The 17,515-nt window shown below is 41.5% G+C and overlaps 1 protein-coding gene across 1 annotated transcript in view; it reads left to right on the top strand.

Moving 5' to 3' along the window:
- The window catches only part of Slc16a10 (solute carrier family 16 member 10), an 88,474-nt gene extending 75,014 nt beyond the window's left edge, over positions 1-13,460 (top strand). The window contains exons 4-6 of the mRNA XM_038338782.2: positions 584-727; positions 8,257-8,485; positions 11,467-13,460. Coding sequence (XP_038194710.1) covers positions 584-727; positions 8,257-8,485; positions 11,467-11,699 — 606 coding nt within the window. The 3' untranslated portion in view covers positions 11,700-13,460. The remainder of the gene's footprint in view (positions 1-583; positions 728-8,256; positions 8,486-11,466) is intronic.
- Positions 13,461-17,515: the final 4,055 nt, after the last annotated feature.

Here is a 17,515-nt window from a genome sequence, read left to right as displayed (position 1 = left end):
ATCTGTTGGCATGCCACACAGGAACCTTACACTTCCATTCAGGAAGCTCTGGGAGAACTTATTTCAAGGGCATCAGTTTTGTTCTGGTCCCCCAGAAGGAATAGAACCCCAAAGATGACCTTTAGTTCCCTTCTAGGAGACAGGTAGTGCTCCAGGCCTCTGTTCTTCTTTGATGATTGGCTTATTGTTAGTGTGTGCTGATCTGTTTACTGAAAAAAAAATAAGTATAGGAATAACTCATTTTTAAACAAAGCTCTCGGTTTTCTGAGTCAAGGTACAATGCATGATCCAGGTTGCCCTGAGCTGTACTCTGTAGCCCAGGCTGGCCTTACATTCCCAATCCTGCCCTAGTGTTTGAGGACTGGGCTTACAGACGTGTGCCACCACACTCAAAACTCCTTCCTTCCATGTAAGCTAAGTCATGGTAGATTTTCTTTATATGGTCTTGAAAATTATTGCAGGAGATGCTTTAAAATCTTTTAATTTTGATCTTGAATGAAGGTTGGAGTAACTATGTAGATAAAAACCACATTTGATGTTTAATGGTGCATGTCTCAGACCATTTCCCTACCTTGACTTGCAGATGAACCATGTAAAGGAAAGATTCCAGGATGAGAAGAACAAGGAGGTGCTTTTCATGTGCATTGGCATCACTTCTGGAGTTGGACGCCTTCTCTTTGGCCGCATTGCAGACTATGTGCCTGGACTGAAGAAGGTTTACCTACAGGTACTCTACACTCTCTGTCCCCTATAGATGGAGGCTTACCTGCAGGTCCTCTACACTCTCTGTCCCCTATAGATGGAGGCTCATAAAAGAGGTAAAATTTGGGAACAGGAAGCTACGTGGAACAAGTTTATTACAAATAAAGTAACTTCCATTAGTTGGCTATAAGAAATGGCAAGCACTGTTTACTGAACACTTTGATGAGCCAGATGACGAACTGGGTTCCACGTGCACCCTCTCCAGTCCTGGGCCCAGCCCTTCAAGGAAGGTATAGTTCTTTGCTTCTTCTTACAGATGGAAACACTTAAGAACAGGGACTGTGGGGTCCAGGCCAGAACCTGTTATACAGCTAGAAGTAAGGGGAAACAGTAACTGGTGCTTCTCATCCTCTCACCAGTGTTGGGAGTAAAATTGAGACCCTCGTTAATGTTTATGTACTCCTTTATAAAATGTAGAGCCAACCTAGGCACCGTGGTCCACTCCTTTAATCCCAGCACTTGGGAGGCAAAGGCAGGCAAATATCTGAGTTCAATGCCAGCCTGGTCTACATAGTGAACTCCAGGACAGTCAGGGCTACATAGAGAAACCCTGTCTAAAAAAAAAAAGTAGGGTTTTCAAAATAGCTTCCTGCATAAGGCTGTGTGCCTCAAAAGCCTGATGAGCTGAGTTTGATGCCCAGAATAGTAGAAGGAAAGAATGGTACTCTAAGTTGTCTTCTGACTTCCACATGTGTTCTGCGGCATAGATCCCCCTCATCACACACACACACACACACACACACACACACACACACACACACACACACACACGGTAGCCCACATCTGTAATCCAATACTTATGATGTAGGCTTGTCACAAGCATGAGGCCAGCCTGGGCTTCAGAGCAAGACCCTGTCTCAAGTTCAACAATGAAAGTATTTATTTATTATGTGATAATCATCCCACCCTTTATAATACCTCATTGTAGATCTATTTATCTAGCTTTTAGCTGGCCAGTTTGTTTTGTTTTCTAATGTTATGGTGCCCTCTTCTGGATATTTGTTGTATTGACGACTTTCAGTTTTCATTTTGTTAAAACAAGTCTGAGTACTTCTGCGTTCTTAGGTATTAGCCCAGGTAGAGTGACACAAACAGAATAGACAGGGTTCCTGAGTTCCTAGAGCAGGGTTATAGCTGGGAAAATCTAGGAGTGATTAGACAAAGACAAAAGAGACTGACATGGAAGAAGCTGGAAAGCTGGGAGGGGCCAATTATCCAGGGCTTCAGAGCCTAGAGGCTTTTCTTTGTTGGAGAATGGTTATCAATTTAAAGTCACTATAGATTGTGTGTGTGTGTGTGTGTGTGTGTGTGTGTGTGTGTGTGTGTTACAGGGAAGGACATGAAAGTGTGGCAGAGGACACCTGCTGTTTTGTGCCTTACCTTGTGTTTTGGTTCTGTCCTGATTGTTGGGTGTGGTAGTAGCTTGTTATTTTTGAGGCAGGGTCTTTGTTAAGTCTTCAGTTTACTACGCAGCTCAAGCTATCCTCAAACTCACTGTAGTTCTCTTTCCTCAGACTTTCTAGTACTTGGATTACAGATGTGTACCACCATGGCTGCTATCTAAGTTTGTTCATCCAGATGGAGAGGTGTTTGTGATATCCAGTGGCACCTGCTAAGTGTCAGAAGGGGTGACTGCTTCAATGAAGGCAGTCAAGAGTCAAGAACACACATTTGTGTGTCCTGTGGCTGTTAGGAGCCACTAAACACACTCCATCCAAGGATGGGGTTTTAAGTCTGTGAAGGGTCTTTCTTCTTTAATTTAGGGTTGGTGGCTGATTGGCCCACAATTGTTGTATAAACATGTCCTCATCTGCCTTGAACTTCTTGAGCCAGTCCATCAGCTGAGGCCCTTCTGAGGAGGAAGGGAATACAGGGGCCTCCAGGTCTTTGTTTGATGTCAGAATTTTGTCTCAGGTCTGGAGGCTGAGGAAGAACAACCATTTTGGAAGTTCACCACCTTTATTACCAAGATACAGTCCCTCTTCCATATATCTGTCTACCATGTAATTTATCTAACTTCTAGTCCCTCATCTGGACATCATGTGCATATGTGGACACATGCCCTGGGACTGTTGAGTGGTCATCTGAAGCACAGTATAAGCTGAGGGCCTGAGGGATTGAAGAAAGCCTGGCATGTTTTACGGTGGACTTTTCTCCAAAATATGAATTGCTAGGGGAATATTCATGGGATATATATATATATATATATATATATATATATATATATATGAATAGAATGATGCCCATACCCTCTTTATGTGTAAACGTCTTCTGTTGTAAAGACTGAACTGGTTAGTATTACTTTGCTCTGCTTTTCATTTTATTGACTACTAACAATTTACACGAAGGTAAGGACTTTACCAACTACTTTAAGGTAGTATCCAAATGCTTAATATCCCCCAGCCTAAATAAGGGCTCAGAAGCACCACAGTCTCATGTGGATTACACTGCTGTGAATGTGCCCAGTTCTGAGGAGAAAGCCAAGCTCTCCCTTGCCTGTGAAGCACTATAGGTCCTGAATGCTTCAGAAGAATCCAGCCCTGAAGTCCCATGGCCTCATTCCATTCATTTAGTGCAAGTTGCCCAGGACTTGAGGCTGGAAAAGTCTGGAAACATTATGTTAAATAAGTATATTAGCGGTAACATTGGAATTTACGTGCCCAGTTATGTTTCTGCCTCCAAAAATTCCTTATGCTTATTCAGGAGTAGCGTAGCTTTTCTCTTGAGTCCAATGTCTTGAGTAGGAAGGGCCCGTGTTGTTGCTCCAGAACTGTTGTGCTTAGGGAAAAAAAAGAAAAAGATTATGTAATGGAACATTATCTTTCAAACTGGGTTCTGAAATTGACAGATCAGTATTTGATCTGTATATCTGGTATTTATTTGGAAGTGATGAGGAAGCAGTGGCCCTCTGTGTGGCCCAGGTATCCTAGTTTATGAGGGACAGTGTTTATTCCTCACAGCAGAGATGTTCTGACCAGCCTGGGATAAAACGTACTGGAAAAGGGCCTTGTTTTCAATCATTGCAGCTATGCTGGGTGCAAAACACAGCTCTCGCCTCAAAGAAAGTTAAGAGTTTATTCTGGAGCAAAGTATGAGTGACCATGGTTTCAGAACATAGATTAGGTTACTCCAAATACTGTGCTCTAACGCAGTGACCACTTGGCGAGATTTATATAGTAGTGACAGAGCCTTGAATCGAGGTACTTTTCAATTGCATTGGTAGAAACATTAGGTGAGTATGTTAAAGCAAAGTGAGGAAGTAGGAGCTCCAGGCTCAGGCGCTGTGATGGAACTCAGCCGTTTGGTTGGTGGACTGGCACACTGAAGAGCACTTTCCCAATGGCCACAAGGATGTTAGCTCACACATAAAGCGGGCAGAAAATGGCTACTGATGGGCTAACAATGGCCCAAGATAATTTGATTCTGGACTTGTAATATTCTGAACTCTCCAACATCGTTGAAGTTCTAATAAGTCAGTGGGCCATGAACGTTCTGTGGGGGCAACTTCTTCCTAAGAATCTTCCTTCAATACAAATAAGGTAAAAGAAACTAAGTATTTTCCTAAAATGCATAAGGAATAAGCTGTCTGTGTGAATGACCTTAAGGAGTTCAATCCTCAAAGGAAAATTAAAAAAAAAACTTTCTAATTAAATGATTTTTTTTCATTTTATATGTGTGGGTGTTTTCCCTGCATGTTTATCTGTGTGCCACATATGTGCTTGGTGCCGCAGAACCCAGAGACGGTGTCAGATCCCCTGCAAATGGAGTCACAGTCTGTTGTTAGCTGCCGTATGGGTATAGGGAATAGAACCCAGGTCCTCTGGAAGAGCAGTTAGTGCTCTTAGCCGTCTCTCTAGTTCCAAGTTAATAAGTCTTAAGGTAGGCATATCAGTGCATGTCTGTCATCCTGTACTCAAAATGTTGGGGCAGGGGGATTTTGAGTTTGAGGATATATTGCTATACTGTATCTTAAAAGAGCAACAACAATAATAAATCTTGGTCAAATAACTGAGAAAGAAAGAATATAAGTTCTTTATTATTTATTATTATAGTTTAAACTGAAAAAGGCCTTGTGGTTGGGAAAAGATTGAGACATGCCCTAGATGTACAGAAATACTTTAACAAACAAGCAGACAAACAAAATTAAAGTGCCTGGATCTCATTATATTACATTAATTGTTCCATGAAAACATTTGTGATTAAGCAAAATTGAGTTTGTGCCAAATACTGAATGAAGCTATCTATCGAGTGCCAAGTACTCACTAGCTGTCAGTTTGGTAAGTTTAACCCCCAGAGCTGGTTTTCTCAACAGAAATTTGTATTGAACAAAATAGGAAGAGAGAGAGATTAGGTATGTGTGTCCTTTCTTGTATAATTATGGTGAAGTGGCTGGAAATCTGGTCTATGATTTTATCAGTGAATGGTACCGAATTTAAAACAGGCATGATAATTCTCACTTATAAGCCCTAGCACTCAGGAGATGAAAGCTGTAGGATTTTGAGTTCAAGACCAGCCTGGAGTATATGGCATGGTCTGTTTCAGCCAAGCCAAGCACAAGAAAACAAGATGTAATTAGTAGTTTAGATTTCCTGGAGTTTGTTTGATTGCGAATGTTTCTGAGACTGGTCATGTTTATCTCCTCTCACAGTTACGAACAGAACAAAAATAAATCTGTAACTGTGGTTAGTAGGTTTTGTCTCTCCTGGCGCTTTACCTCATCTTCCCCCTTCTTGAGGAGAGACTAGAGATTTTATGTAGCTCACTGTTGGGGGATGGGAAGTGTGTGGTGTTGGCTGGCTTCTGGTGTCATTTCTCAGCACTTCTTAATATAGCAAAGGCATCACATGGCGACGAAGCCTGGCTAACTTTTGATTAAAAATAACTCCTTAACTCTTTGCCTGCTTGTTCCCTTTTACACATTTTATTTCCACATTTTGTTCATATTTAGACCCTTTTGTCTCAAGAATAAGAATGTCTTTTGCTTATTCAGAATCGTTGAGGGCTAGAGCCTGGTTGCGTTGGTTAGTTTTGTCAACTGGATATAAGCTAGAGTCATCTAGGGAAAAGAACTCTCAGTTGAGAAAATGTCTCTGTAATTTTTTGATTAATTTTTGATTAATGATTGGCATGGGAGGGCCCAGCCCTCCCATATATACCTAGGCAGGTGGGCTTGAGGAGGAGAGCCAGTCAGTAAGCAGCATTCAGCTGCCCTCAGTTTTGGTTCCTGACTCCAGGTTCATGCTTGAGTTCCCACTTGGCTTCCCTTAGTATAGGCAACACGGTTCTCATTTTATAACAACAAATTCAAGAGAAGTTTAGTAAAAATAGAGCCATTTTATAATACAACATTCTGTAGCAAAGGACACCATAGAGAAAGGCAAAAGCGGCTGGTGTGCTGATTGGTACAAGACAGTGCCTTAAGCTCCCCGACCTTGAGAAATCCCTGTTCTCTTTTTCTGTCAGCTGGCACTTTAGAGACCCACAATCTCTTACATTCTTCTAGCATAGCCTCTTGCCCAAATTCCCCATCCTATTGATTCAGGACACAAAGCCTTAGCTAGTGAAGCTTCTGGGGCTTAGCCACATAGCAGACTGCCCGCAACTTCCCAGCTCTGAGTGTTCTCAAGGCCAGCAGGGAATAAGTACCTCAGGGTGAGAAGCCCAGTGCCTCCTGCTCTCTATAACTCTTTGATGAGCTTTAAATGCACCTCATAGTGAAGCTGGACCAGAACGATTTGTTTCTCACGTTGGTGTTACCTGGAGTGTAAGCCAAATGAACCCTTTCCTCCCCTAGGCTGCTATGGTCATGGCGTTTACCACAGCAGCAGAAGCAAGCTAGAACAGCTGTATCCATAAGCACGCCTATGTGGGGCCTAGGGAATTCAGAAGATGGGAGACTCTTATCTCTGCTGTGTTACCCCACTGTCACTGGAGGGCACCTGTCAGGAACGTTCTGTCCACTCTGAGCTGCTGCCTGGATGGACCACGAGTTCTAGGCTGGCTCTGTCTATGGGCCTCGTGAGTTATCTAACCTTCCCCGGCACCGTTGTCTGCATGTAAAACGGGGATAGCTTTGTACTCACAGAGTTCTAAGCTCGGCAGTGGAGCAGCCCAGGTGAAGTGGTTAGAGCAGTGTCTGGAGCTTGGTAAACTATACTGCACACAAAAACTTTTCCGCTTGTTCATTCAGGGTTTTCCGGGTCTGACGGCAACTTTCAGGAACTGTTCCTCTCCTTTCACCCTAGGGTCCTGGGCATGGAACTCAGGTTCTCAGCTTTGGCAGCAAGAACCTGTACTTGCTGAGCTGTCTCTCTGATTCTTTGTTTTAGTTTTGAGACAGGCTTTCAATATATATTAGACTGGCCTTAAACTGTCAATTCTCCTGCCTCCATTTATGAAATTCTGAGTAAAACCACCACACACAGCCAGTTACCCAGCTTTAATTATTTCTTGAGAGGTTACTGACTATGTGTTCTCTCCCCACTGTTTGTACCCACTATATTTTACATTTATGACTATGGCATCCTCTAAAATATTTCATTTGTACTTTTTATTTAAATGTTCTTCTCTCCAGAACCTAAGAGGAAGAATCACACCTTATTCAGTGTATAAATCTCTGTATAGCATAATACTTACTAAATGGCAGGCAGAATCAGGAGTTTGGTTGAATTAACTACCCTAACCGTAAGATGTTTGGTGGCTCAAAATAAATATTCTGAACTTTAATGCTTAAGTGCTCAGACATGATCTATAATATTTATTTATAAAGTGTAATGACTCCATGGGTTAAAAAGTAATCAAGAACTTGATGAATAAATGTGGTCTGCCAGTATTGACCCAGGTGCAAGATCTCTAAATCTTACTAAACCTTATAATATCTAGTCCAAAGATGTAAAACAGATACAAATTCTGTCTAAAGAATGTGTAGGCTGGGAAGAAAGGTTGCTGTATAAAATGGTTACATTCTTGTTCCCTGACAAAATAGTAAGAAAATACAAGAGGCTCTCAGGAAAGTTGGTTCTTGTAAAAACTGACAGTCCTGTAGCACTTGCACAACAGGACCTGTTACGCAAGCCAGGAACTACCTGGCCTGGAGACTTAAAATGGCACGCGCGTGCGCACGCGCACACACACACACACACACACACACACACACACACACACACAAAGACATGAGGTCATGGGTCATCCTTGATACAAGAATGCCAAGTTTATTGTGCTGAGGGGAAGGTTATATAGGGCTCTGGCCACGCCCCAGCTCTCCGGGTCTTTCAGCTGCAGACCCACCAGCTGCCATCAAGGTCTGGTGCTCAGAGCTGCTGCAGGCATAGGTAAACAAGTTGTTTTGCTTAGATCACACCAGCAGGCAAAGGGTCTGAGGCAAGAAAGTCAAGAGGCCAGGGATCTATAGCTCCCAACAGATTCTTTCGGATCAAGAGGAAGGAGAGGGTCAGTTTCCTCAAAGCAGTGTTGACATGAAGTCTTCTGTCCTAGGTGCTCTCCTTTTTCTTCATTGGTCTGATGTCCATGATGATTCCCCTGTGCAGCGTCTTTGGGGCCCTCATTGCTGTCTGCCTCGTCATGGGCCTCTTCGATGGATGTTTCATTTCTATCATGGCTCCCATTGCCTTTGAACTAGTTGGTCCTCAGGATGCTTCCCAAGCCATTGGATTTCTTCTTGGATTCATGTCTATACCCATGACTGTGGGTCCTCCAGTTGCAGGTAAATAAAACAATTCTATAGAAATTATGCTAGTTCATAGCATTTTCTACTTTGGGTCCTAAACCTCATTTATTTGTGAAATATATTGAAATATTAATAATTATTGTGTGTTTTCTCTCTCTCATTTTCATTAAGACTATATGTTGATAGTAGGCTGAAAAAGTTTATTGGGGAGCATTCTGCAGGCCTGTGTGTGTGCATATGTATTAAGCCTATGGCCTTGTATATGCTAAACAAGCACTTACCTCTGAGCTACATTTCCCACAAAATATTACTTGTTGGGAAGTGAGTTCTGGACATTGAACTTGGACATGGAATGTACTAAATATATTTTTTATTGAGTTGTGCATTTAGCCTCAGTTTTTCAGTTCTGTTAGTTTATGTTAGACAAATGGAAACAAAAATGAAGATTCTGATAGATTTCTAAGCATATATTACTTTTACTTAAGAAGCATACCCCCTGAGAAATGGTTGAAGAAAAGTTACATGTAGTGGAAAGAACATGGTTGTTCATGAATATGAAAATAATGTGGCTGGGCATGGTGGTTCACACCTGTAATCTCAATTTGTAGGAAGAGAACTGCAAGTTCAAGACCAGCCTGGTCTACATAGTGAGTCCCAGGAGAACTGGGGTTATATAATGAGACTTGACTCCAGTCAGTTAATAATCAAAAAGTAAACAAAACCAAAAATATATCATCCATGCAATGGGTAGGGAAACGTATTATTCAGCCATAAAACTAATAAGATAGTGACACTGGTACATGCTAGGGACTCTGATACATGCTAGGGACTCTGATACATGATAGGGACTCTGATACATGATAGGGACTCTGATACATGATAGGGACACTGATACATGATATTGATTCTGATACATGTTAGGGACACTCTATTGTTCACATTTAAATGGCTACCTTTATGTTAGGTGAATTCTACCTTTAGAAGCCTGATAAGTGATGGTGTGATGTCTTACTTGGGTACCAGTTTTCAATACAATTAGGGTAAAATATCCATTATATACTGTCACCTGTGTTTGATATAGTGGCTCAGTGAAAATTCATTCAGCTTAATTCATTCTTCTGTCTGGAGCCACATTGCTGGTTCAGAATCAAGGAAGCAAGAGTTATTACGGAACAGATGCAATAGAGTTTAACTTCTAATGGTGGCAATCCCTGTAGGAGCCTCCAGTCCTTCCTCTTTTCTCAGGTAGTACACTGTTCACTTGGCTTTGCTTGGGAGGTTTCAGATATACTGGCACGGGCAAGCATTTCAGTGGGAATAGTGTCACTTTAGTAGGACCAGTAGTTTGTAGTTTAGAGACCAAGAGTGGGGCGGAAAGCAGGAAATTTCTGAAGTAGGAAGAATACCGCACAAGCAGCTGACAGGAGAATTACCACTCCCATTTCCTCAGTGCTTCAGGGGTCATCATAGATTACAGTAAAAAACTGTTTATTAGTATTCACTGGATGAAATATGAGATGTTTGGATTCTGAAGACAGGAATATTGCCTATTTAAAGAGGCTGTGTATTTTATGTTTAGATCCAAGATAACTGTATATGTTCATTTATTTGTATATATGTAGGTGTGCCTCTGGATACATCCTTAGCTGTGCACTAAATGAAACTAGACACATGTCCCTAGATATTTTAGATAACTTGACATTCCACAGTAAAAGTTCAAACACTGAAAAAATTTAGAACTTGTAGTCCCAGATTTTTTTTAAATATTTATTTATTATGTATACAATATTCTGTCTCTGTGTATGCCTGCAGGCCAGAAGAGGGCTCCAAACCCCATTACAGATGGTTGTGAGCCACCATGTGGTTGCTGGGAATTGAACTCAGGACCTTTGGAAGAGCAGGCAATGCTCTTAACCTCTGAGCCATCTCTCCAGCCCCGTCCCAGATTTTTTTTTAAAGGAAATTTAGAAGTAAAATAATTTTTTCCAGAAACAGAGCCTAAGAATTCATCAAGTGCCAGTCACACACGTTTGGGCTTTCTGTTTATTTTGAGACAGGGTCTTTCTATGTACACTAGAACTCTCTGTAGTCTAGGATGATTTTAAACTCAGAGGTCCATATGCCTCTACCTTCCAAGTGCTGGGGTTAAAATCATGTGTTGCCAGGCCTGGCCAGATGCACATTTTTTATACTTTCTTCCCAAGGATGGGCAAGCCTTATTATCTTTCTCAAATGTATTTAAAAATCTCTTTTTTGGACTAGAGAGATGGGTCAGTAGTTAAGAGCCTTGACTGCTTTTCCAAAGGACCTTTTCTCAGAACCCACATGGTGGGAAACTGTCTCTAACTCCAGAGTCTTCCTTGCATGCCAGGCGGGCATTTGGAGCCAAACATTTGGACAAAAACCCATATACATTTTTTTTCCCTGAGACAGGGTTCTCGGTGTAGTCCTGACTGTCCTAGAATTCACTCTATAGAGCAGGCTGGCTTCAAACTCAGAGATCTGCATGCTTCTCTCTGTCTTCCGAGCGTGCGTGCGCGCGCGCGCACACACACACACACACACACACACACACACACACAATTTATGAGTCTCTTTTTTTATCAACTCTTGGATTTATAACTTTTCATTTTATTGTATTAGAGTTTAAGTTAGCTTCATGTTAAAATCAAATAAGATCAAACTGAGGTGTAGATGTTTTAGATAGAACCTTTGATCTGGTTGTTCCATCCACCTTCAGCTGAAACAAGGGCCATTACACCAAGTATTTGCATATCCTTGGTGGTCTCTGAGGGGCTTTGGGAATACCAAATCTTAGCTTCAAAATCTTTTCACAAGCGATATTTTGGTATGACCTGTATTCTTTAGTAAAATTTTAGGTAGATTATTTTCCTTCCTCATATCAGGAAAAGGTTTACATTCCAAGCCTGTTATCTGAGCTGGGCCTGCCATCAATGTGACTGAACTGGGAGCCAAACCTGTTCTCTCCTAGTGACAGCTGCTGTCTCCGTTTCCAGGGCTACTTCATGACAAGCTGGGCTCCTATAACGTGGCCTTTTATCTTGCTGGAATCCCTCCCTTTGTTGGAGGCATTGTGCTCTGTTTAATCCCGTGGATCCATAGTAAGAAGCAAAGAGAGCTCAGTAGAAGCCCTGGAGGGGAGAAGATGGAGAAGATGCTGGAGAACCAGAACTCTCTGCTGTCAAGCTCCTCCAGGATCTTCAAAAAACAATCAGACTCTATTATTTAATGCCAGATATACCTCCACCTGACTGGATTTGCTTTTGAAGTTTTCCTTTTATATGAATTGCAAATTTCCTATTTTTTTAATCATCCTTGGAATATTACAAATGGGAAATGGAGCCTTTATTTCCACAGGAGCCATTTTCTCTCCCCAAACAGCTTTGATAGTCCCAGGAACTGGGAAGAGACTGTTACAGCAAACGTATCTGGAAGTTGAACTCGAGAACTCAAAGCTGTCTTAGTAGCAGGCAGCCGTGAAGCCATGGTTGCTGTGTAGCCGGCCCAGATACATACAGTGGACTTCGAGCTATGTGAAAGGGTACAGTTTGGTTCATACCGGAAGTATTTTGTCGGTTGCTTCATTTGGTGTTTTTAGTTCCAGTGTTTTAGTTTCTTCTGCATTTTGTAACTTTTTGCAAAATTTAAGCCTGGATCCTAGATAATAACCTAAACCTCAAGTCTGTTAAATGACGTAAGCTATGAAAGTGGGTGATTCTGACATGCTCCAGTGTCATGGGACCTCAGGAGCAGGAGCTAAAAACACCCATGATGTCTGAGATGACGGGTCCTCTCATAGGCAGCCCTCAGGCGTTTCTTCTGTTAGTTAACCTTTGTTCCCTTTGGTCTGTAGTGTGTTTTACTCCAGTAGCCAGAAACACACCAAATTTCTGATTTTGTGTAGACAATAAAGTAAAATAGAATGTATAAAAGCTCTCCTGATAATTTTAACAGGGTTTTCTGACTTCTGGATTTTTTGGTACTGTATTGTGAGTGTCTCAGTGAGCATGCTATCAGTTAGTGTAACGGACACCGACTGGAGGTAGGATAGACTGTTTTACACATTAGAAAAATATCTGATAGAAATCATTGCTTAAATTGACTTATGGAATTATGGTTCTAAAAGGTTAAATCTACTTATGAAAAGAAATAATTCCTAAAATTTCAAAATAATTTTAGCAAAAATGTGCATTTGTGTGTACAGTTGTGTGCCAGTGACAGGGATACTGAGAAGCCTGATGGCCGGTGCTTTCCTTGTCTAGACAGAATTGATGTGCACAGAGTTGATGTGCACAGAGTTGATGTGCACAGAGTGAGGAGATTCCATTGTAACCAGTCGATAGGATTTGTTAGCACAGTATTATGTATGTACCTCTTTTTTGACTAAAAAATCAATGTGGTATTTATCTGCCATTTGCTCTGTATTAATTCCCACCATCCCCATTTATGTCTAGACTGTAGAAACCAAGGTATTTAGCTTTGAGGACCTAATATTAAAACCAAAGTCAGGCCATGACCCATTACTTTATAAAAACAGAAATACATTCCTATGTCTTTGAAATTATATTTTAGACCTTTAAATATTAAAATGCAAATTGTATTTAAATCATTAGCCTAGATGAATATTAAATCATGGTTTAATGTAGCTTGCTTGTTCATGTGAAACATTTTATCTTTCCCTAAGCACTTCCAGGATCCTTCCAAGTGATCTGGAAGGTGAGAAATAACTTTACTATCTCACTACCTGGCTCTCTCCCTTCTGCCATTTTCTCTCTCCATCTAGCTGGGGATGGGACTACTTGGAGAGAGCGCAGACTTGTGCTTGGTGGGGGAGGTAGAGGGCCGAGGAAGTGAGGCTGCCACCGAAAACCTGCAGATCCAGTGACTTTTCCTCTTCATAGCAGGCTTTCTCACCTGCCACCGTGGAAGTAACAGCCTACATGCTAAGTGTACAATTTCTCTTAAGGGGGTTTGAATAGCTGTGATTTATTTATTATTTATTTATCATGACATGGAGTCTAAGTAGATCAGACTGGCCTTCGGCTCTTCTGTTGCTCCGGACTTGTGTAGGAGTCGCTGGGCTGTGCTGGCATGTGTGGCAGTGATTTTGATTTTGAAGGTATGAGCTTACAAGGCTATACATGCAGCTGTTTTCTTTTTAAGGCAAGGTCTTACTAGGGATCCTAAGCTGGCCTGGAGCTGGCTCCAACTCACAGAGCTCCTTTAGGTTTTTGGAAACAGTCTTGATAGGTGGCCCAGGAAGAACTGGAACTTGAGGTCCTCCTGCTTCAGCTTCCTAAATGGAGGAATCACAGGTGTGTGCTTCCATGCCCAGCTTCAGCTTACTACTGCACCCATTGTTTTTGTGTGTTTGTTTTGTTTTAAATTGGAGGGTCTTTGGCAATTTGTTTCCAAAAGGTTCTCTTTCAGGAGGTATGTATGTATGTATGTGCATGCATACACACACACACACACACACACACACACATGCACACACTGGTTTATCCAGACAAAGGTTTCTTTGTGTAGCCTTTGCTGTCTTGGAACTCCCTCTGTAGAGCAGGCTGGCTAGAGATCTGCCTGTCTCTTCCTCCCAAGTGCTGGGATTACACTCCCTGGCTCCGGAGGAAAATATCTTAACCATATTGTCCTCTCTTTGTTGTTTTAGAGAAGGTTTTTACCATGTAACCCTGGCTGGCCTGGAACTCACAGAGATCATCTGCCTCTTGCTCCCCTGCTGGGTTTAATGCTGTGCACTATAACTCCTGGCTTCTGTCTCCTTGAGCGTTGAGTTCAGGCACATGGGGTTAACACATGGGAGAGAGGTACTTTTCCAAATAGCACAGGGAACATGACATGAATTTGTCTCGCTGGAGGTTTACAAATACTCTCACCAAGTCTGACAGTAGCATAGGTGTACAAGCCAGAAGTTCCCAACCTAATTTCTCTTTCTCAATAAATCTAACTATAGGTGTCTTTCAGTTTCAGCGAGTTCTGTAGGGAGAATGCCTTGTAGTCATGAATCAGCTTGTACGTAATAGGGACTCACAGCACAAAATAATGTTGAGAAGCCATGTTAGAGCTGGAGGCCACTGGGAGCCTGGGAATGGCAATTGTTCTAAGTACGTAATGTTTTCAGCATATAAGTAACTGCAAGCAACTTGTTAAATTACTTTTAAAGATTTATTTTATGTATGTATGTGTTTGTACAGGTAGCCACAGAGGCCAGAATGGGGCATCCTATCCCTTGGAGCTAGAGTTCGGGTGTTGTGAGTAGCTGGGATCTGAACTCCCGTCCTCTGGTGGAGTAGTGAATGCTCCCCCACTCCAAAAAAACAAAAGAGACAGGTCTCCCTGTGTAGCCCTGGCTGGCCTAGAAATCACTGTGTAGACCAGGCTGGCTTCTAGCTCAAGATACCTGTTTGTCTCTGCCTCCCTCGTGCTGGGATTTAAGGCGTGCGCCACCACCTAACTGCTATAAGCACTCAACTTCCGAGCTGATGAGTGTTTTATATGTGTGTGAAGTCATAAGCCTTCCTGAGACTTTCCCTGCTGGGTAAAGGAGACTTTCATAATACAGTCTGCACTGCAATACTGTCTTTAGGACCTGGGATGTGTTACTGTGTTATATTTTACTCCCTCACAATGCACAGAAGGACTGCAGCTGGTGCCTCTACTAAAAATTAGATCAAGGTTGCTATTAAACTTCATATTCCTTTCAAAATTTTTTTATTAAAAAGATTTACTTTTTGTGTATGGGTGTTTTGCCTACATGTATGTGTGTGCTTACAGAGGCCAGGAGACTGCCTCATGGCCTCCCAGAACTGGAGTTACAGGAGATTGTGAACCACCCTGTGGGTGCTGGGAACAGAACTCAAGGCCTTTTCAAGAGCATCAAGTGCTCTTAGCTGTTGAGCCACCTTTCCAGCCCCCAAATATATTTTTTCTTTTTAAAAACTGTAAGACAATGGAAAATGTGTTCAACCAACAAAACATGTATTTTATACATACAATTGAGGAATTTTACATATGAAGTTATTACTGAGTTCAAATACATGGAAGTATCCGTTTTTTATTAACACTCAATGATTTAAGTTTTATTTACACGAAATTAACCACCAAATTAAGCCTTTGTAACGAACATGGCCTCCTAAGAGAATAACTTTAAAGAAAACCTTTCATTGTGTTTCTAGCACAGAGTGAGTGTTTAGAACTACTCATGGTTTGGGGCTATCTCACTGTGGTTAGGTGCTGGCCTTGTGTGCCCAAAGCCGCAGACTCATGACAAGAAGTAAAAAGGAAAAGAAAACAAGCATATGTATCTTATAATTGGATTTGATTAAGGAGATATTTTGAACATTAAAGCTATTTAACTTTTTTAGCTTAAAGTCAATTTTTTTGAGTCATTGGTCTTGAAATTTGAATACCGAGGTACTTGCTGAGTATTTTTGTAATCTGAAAAAAAATTCTCATTGAAAATATCCTTGTTTGGGAGCTAGAGAAATGGCTCAGCAATTAAGAGCACTTACCTGCTCTTCAAAAGAACTTGTTTTCATTTCCTGGGACCCACATGGCAGCTCACAACTGTCTGTAACTCCAGTTCCAGGGGATCTGACAACCTCACACAGGTATACATACAGGCAAAATACCAGTATACTTAAAATAAAAATAAATAAAGAAATAAAAAATGATAGTTCATCTTTTTAAAGTATTTACCTATTTATTATTTACCCAACGTTCTGTCTGTATATTTGTCTGCATGTCAGAATAGGGCACCAGATCTCATTACAGATGGTTGTGAGCCACCATGAGGTTGCTGGGAATTGAACTCGGGACCTCTGGAAGAGCAGCCAGTGCTCTAAACCTCTGAACTGTCTCTCCAGTCCCTGACAGACTAAAACTGCACCTGGGCCAGCGCCCACACACCTCAGTTCCATGCTTGTGATCAACAGTGTTGGGCTCCTGCCTGGTGCTCCTAGCACCATGCTTATGACAATGTCAGGCTCACCACAAATGTCACCAAGAACTACCTGGAGGCCCCAGTTTACGAGCTTCTGTAAGCAGGATTCAGACAACTGAAGATCACGGGGATTAGTGTAGTCCTGCTTTCTTTCACAGACTTTGCCTCAACTGTTTCATAAGAATGAGAAAAAAAAAGACAACTCACTGCCAAGTTGTCTTTTTAGCTAGAAAGACCACGCTTCCCAGGTGGGTCTGCTGGGTTCGCTGTTAATTTTCGTGAGTTATGTGTGCAAGGAGGGCCTTACTGATCATATTCCAGAGTTTCTCCCACAGCAGCTTCTGATGTAGCGATTAATTAGGGGAGCCAAAGAACCGACAGTTATAAAGGTACTGTATCACGCTAAATAGCTCTGCATTCTAGCAGCTTCTCCCATCAGATTAGTTCAGCTTGAAAGTTATAGCTACAACAGACTGAACTTTGCAGTATTGAGAAAAAGATTGTCTGTTTTAAATATCGCTTGGCATCTTCTTACTATTTCTACTTATTTTATCTTAATGTTTATCTGAAAATTTTAATTATTTTATATATTTTGAAAGTTCAAACTCTCTTAGCAAAACCAAATATTACAAACGTACCTAGCGCTCCATGTGAGCATGCCTCTCCCGCCCTCTCTCCTCCTCTCGCTCCCCTTTCACGCTCAGCCACCCCCCCTCCCTTCCTCTCAAATATAGCTAACTGTGTGAAAGTGTCATGCTTGGATTGACCAGCATGGATATTTTCCTAGTTTTGAGAAATTCTGCTTCTTTTAAAGTAATATACTTTATAATTGATTTTTTTAAAAAATGTGATTTATATATTTCATATACAGATAACCAAAACCTTTTTAATGACGAGTGCTTTGTAACTTGGAGAATACAGTCATTTTACTATGGGGAAATGTGATTCTCTCAGTAAATGCAATAAAAGTTTTAGCAAATTCCTGTAAGACCTTGTGATTGTATTTATGGAATTCCTGGGGCAGGGGAATTAGTGTGTTTGGATATTGCCATTTCCCAGGGAAGGGAAGAGAAGGCCTCGACATG

This window comes from Arvicola amphibius, chromosome 8 (assembly GCF_903992535.2).
Source record: "Arvicola amphibius chromosome 8, mArvAmp1.2, whole genome shotgun sequence".
NCBI classification, from domain to species: Eukaryota; Metazoa; Chordata; class Mammalia; order Rodentia; family Cricetidae; genus Arvicola; species Arvicola amphibius.
Note: the sequence above shows the minus strand (reverse complement) of the source record. Positions and strands in the feature narration are given on the sequence as shown.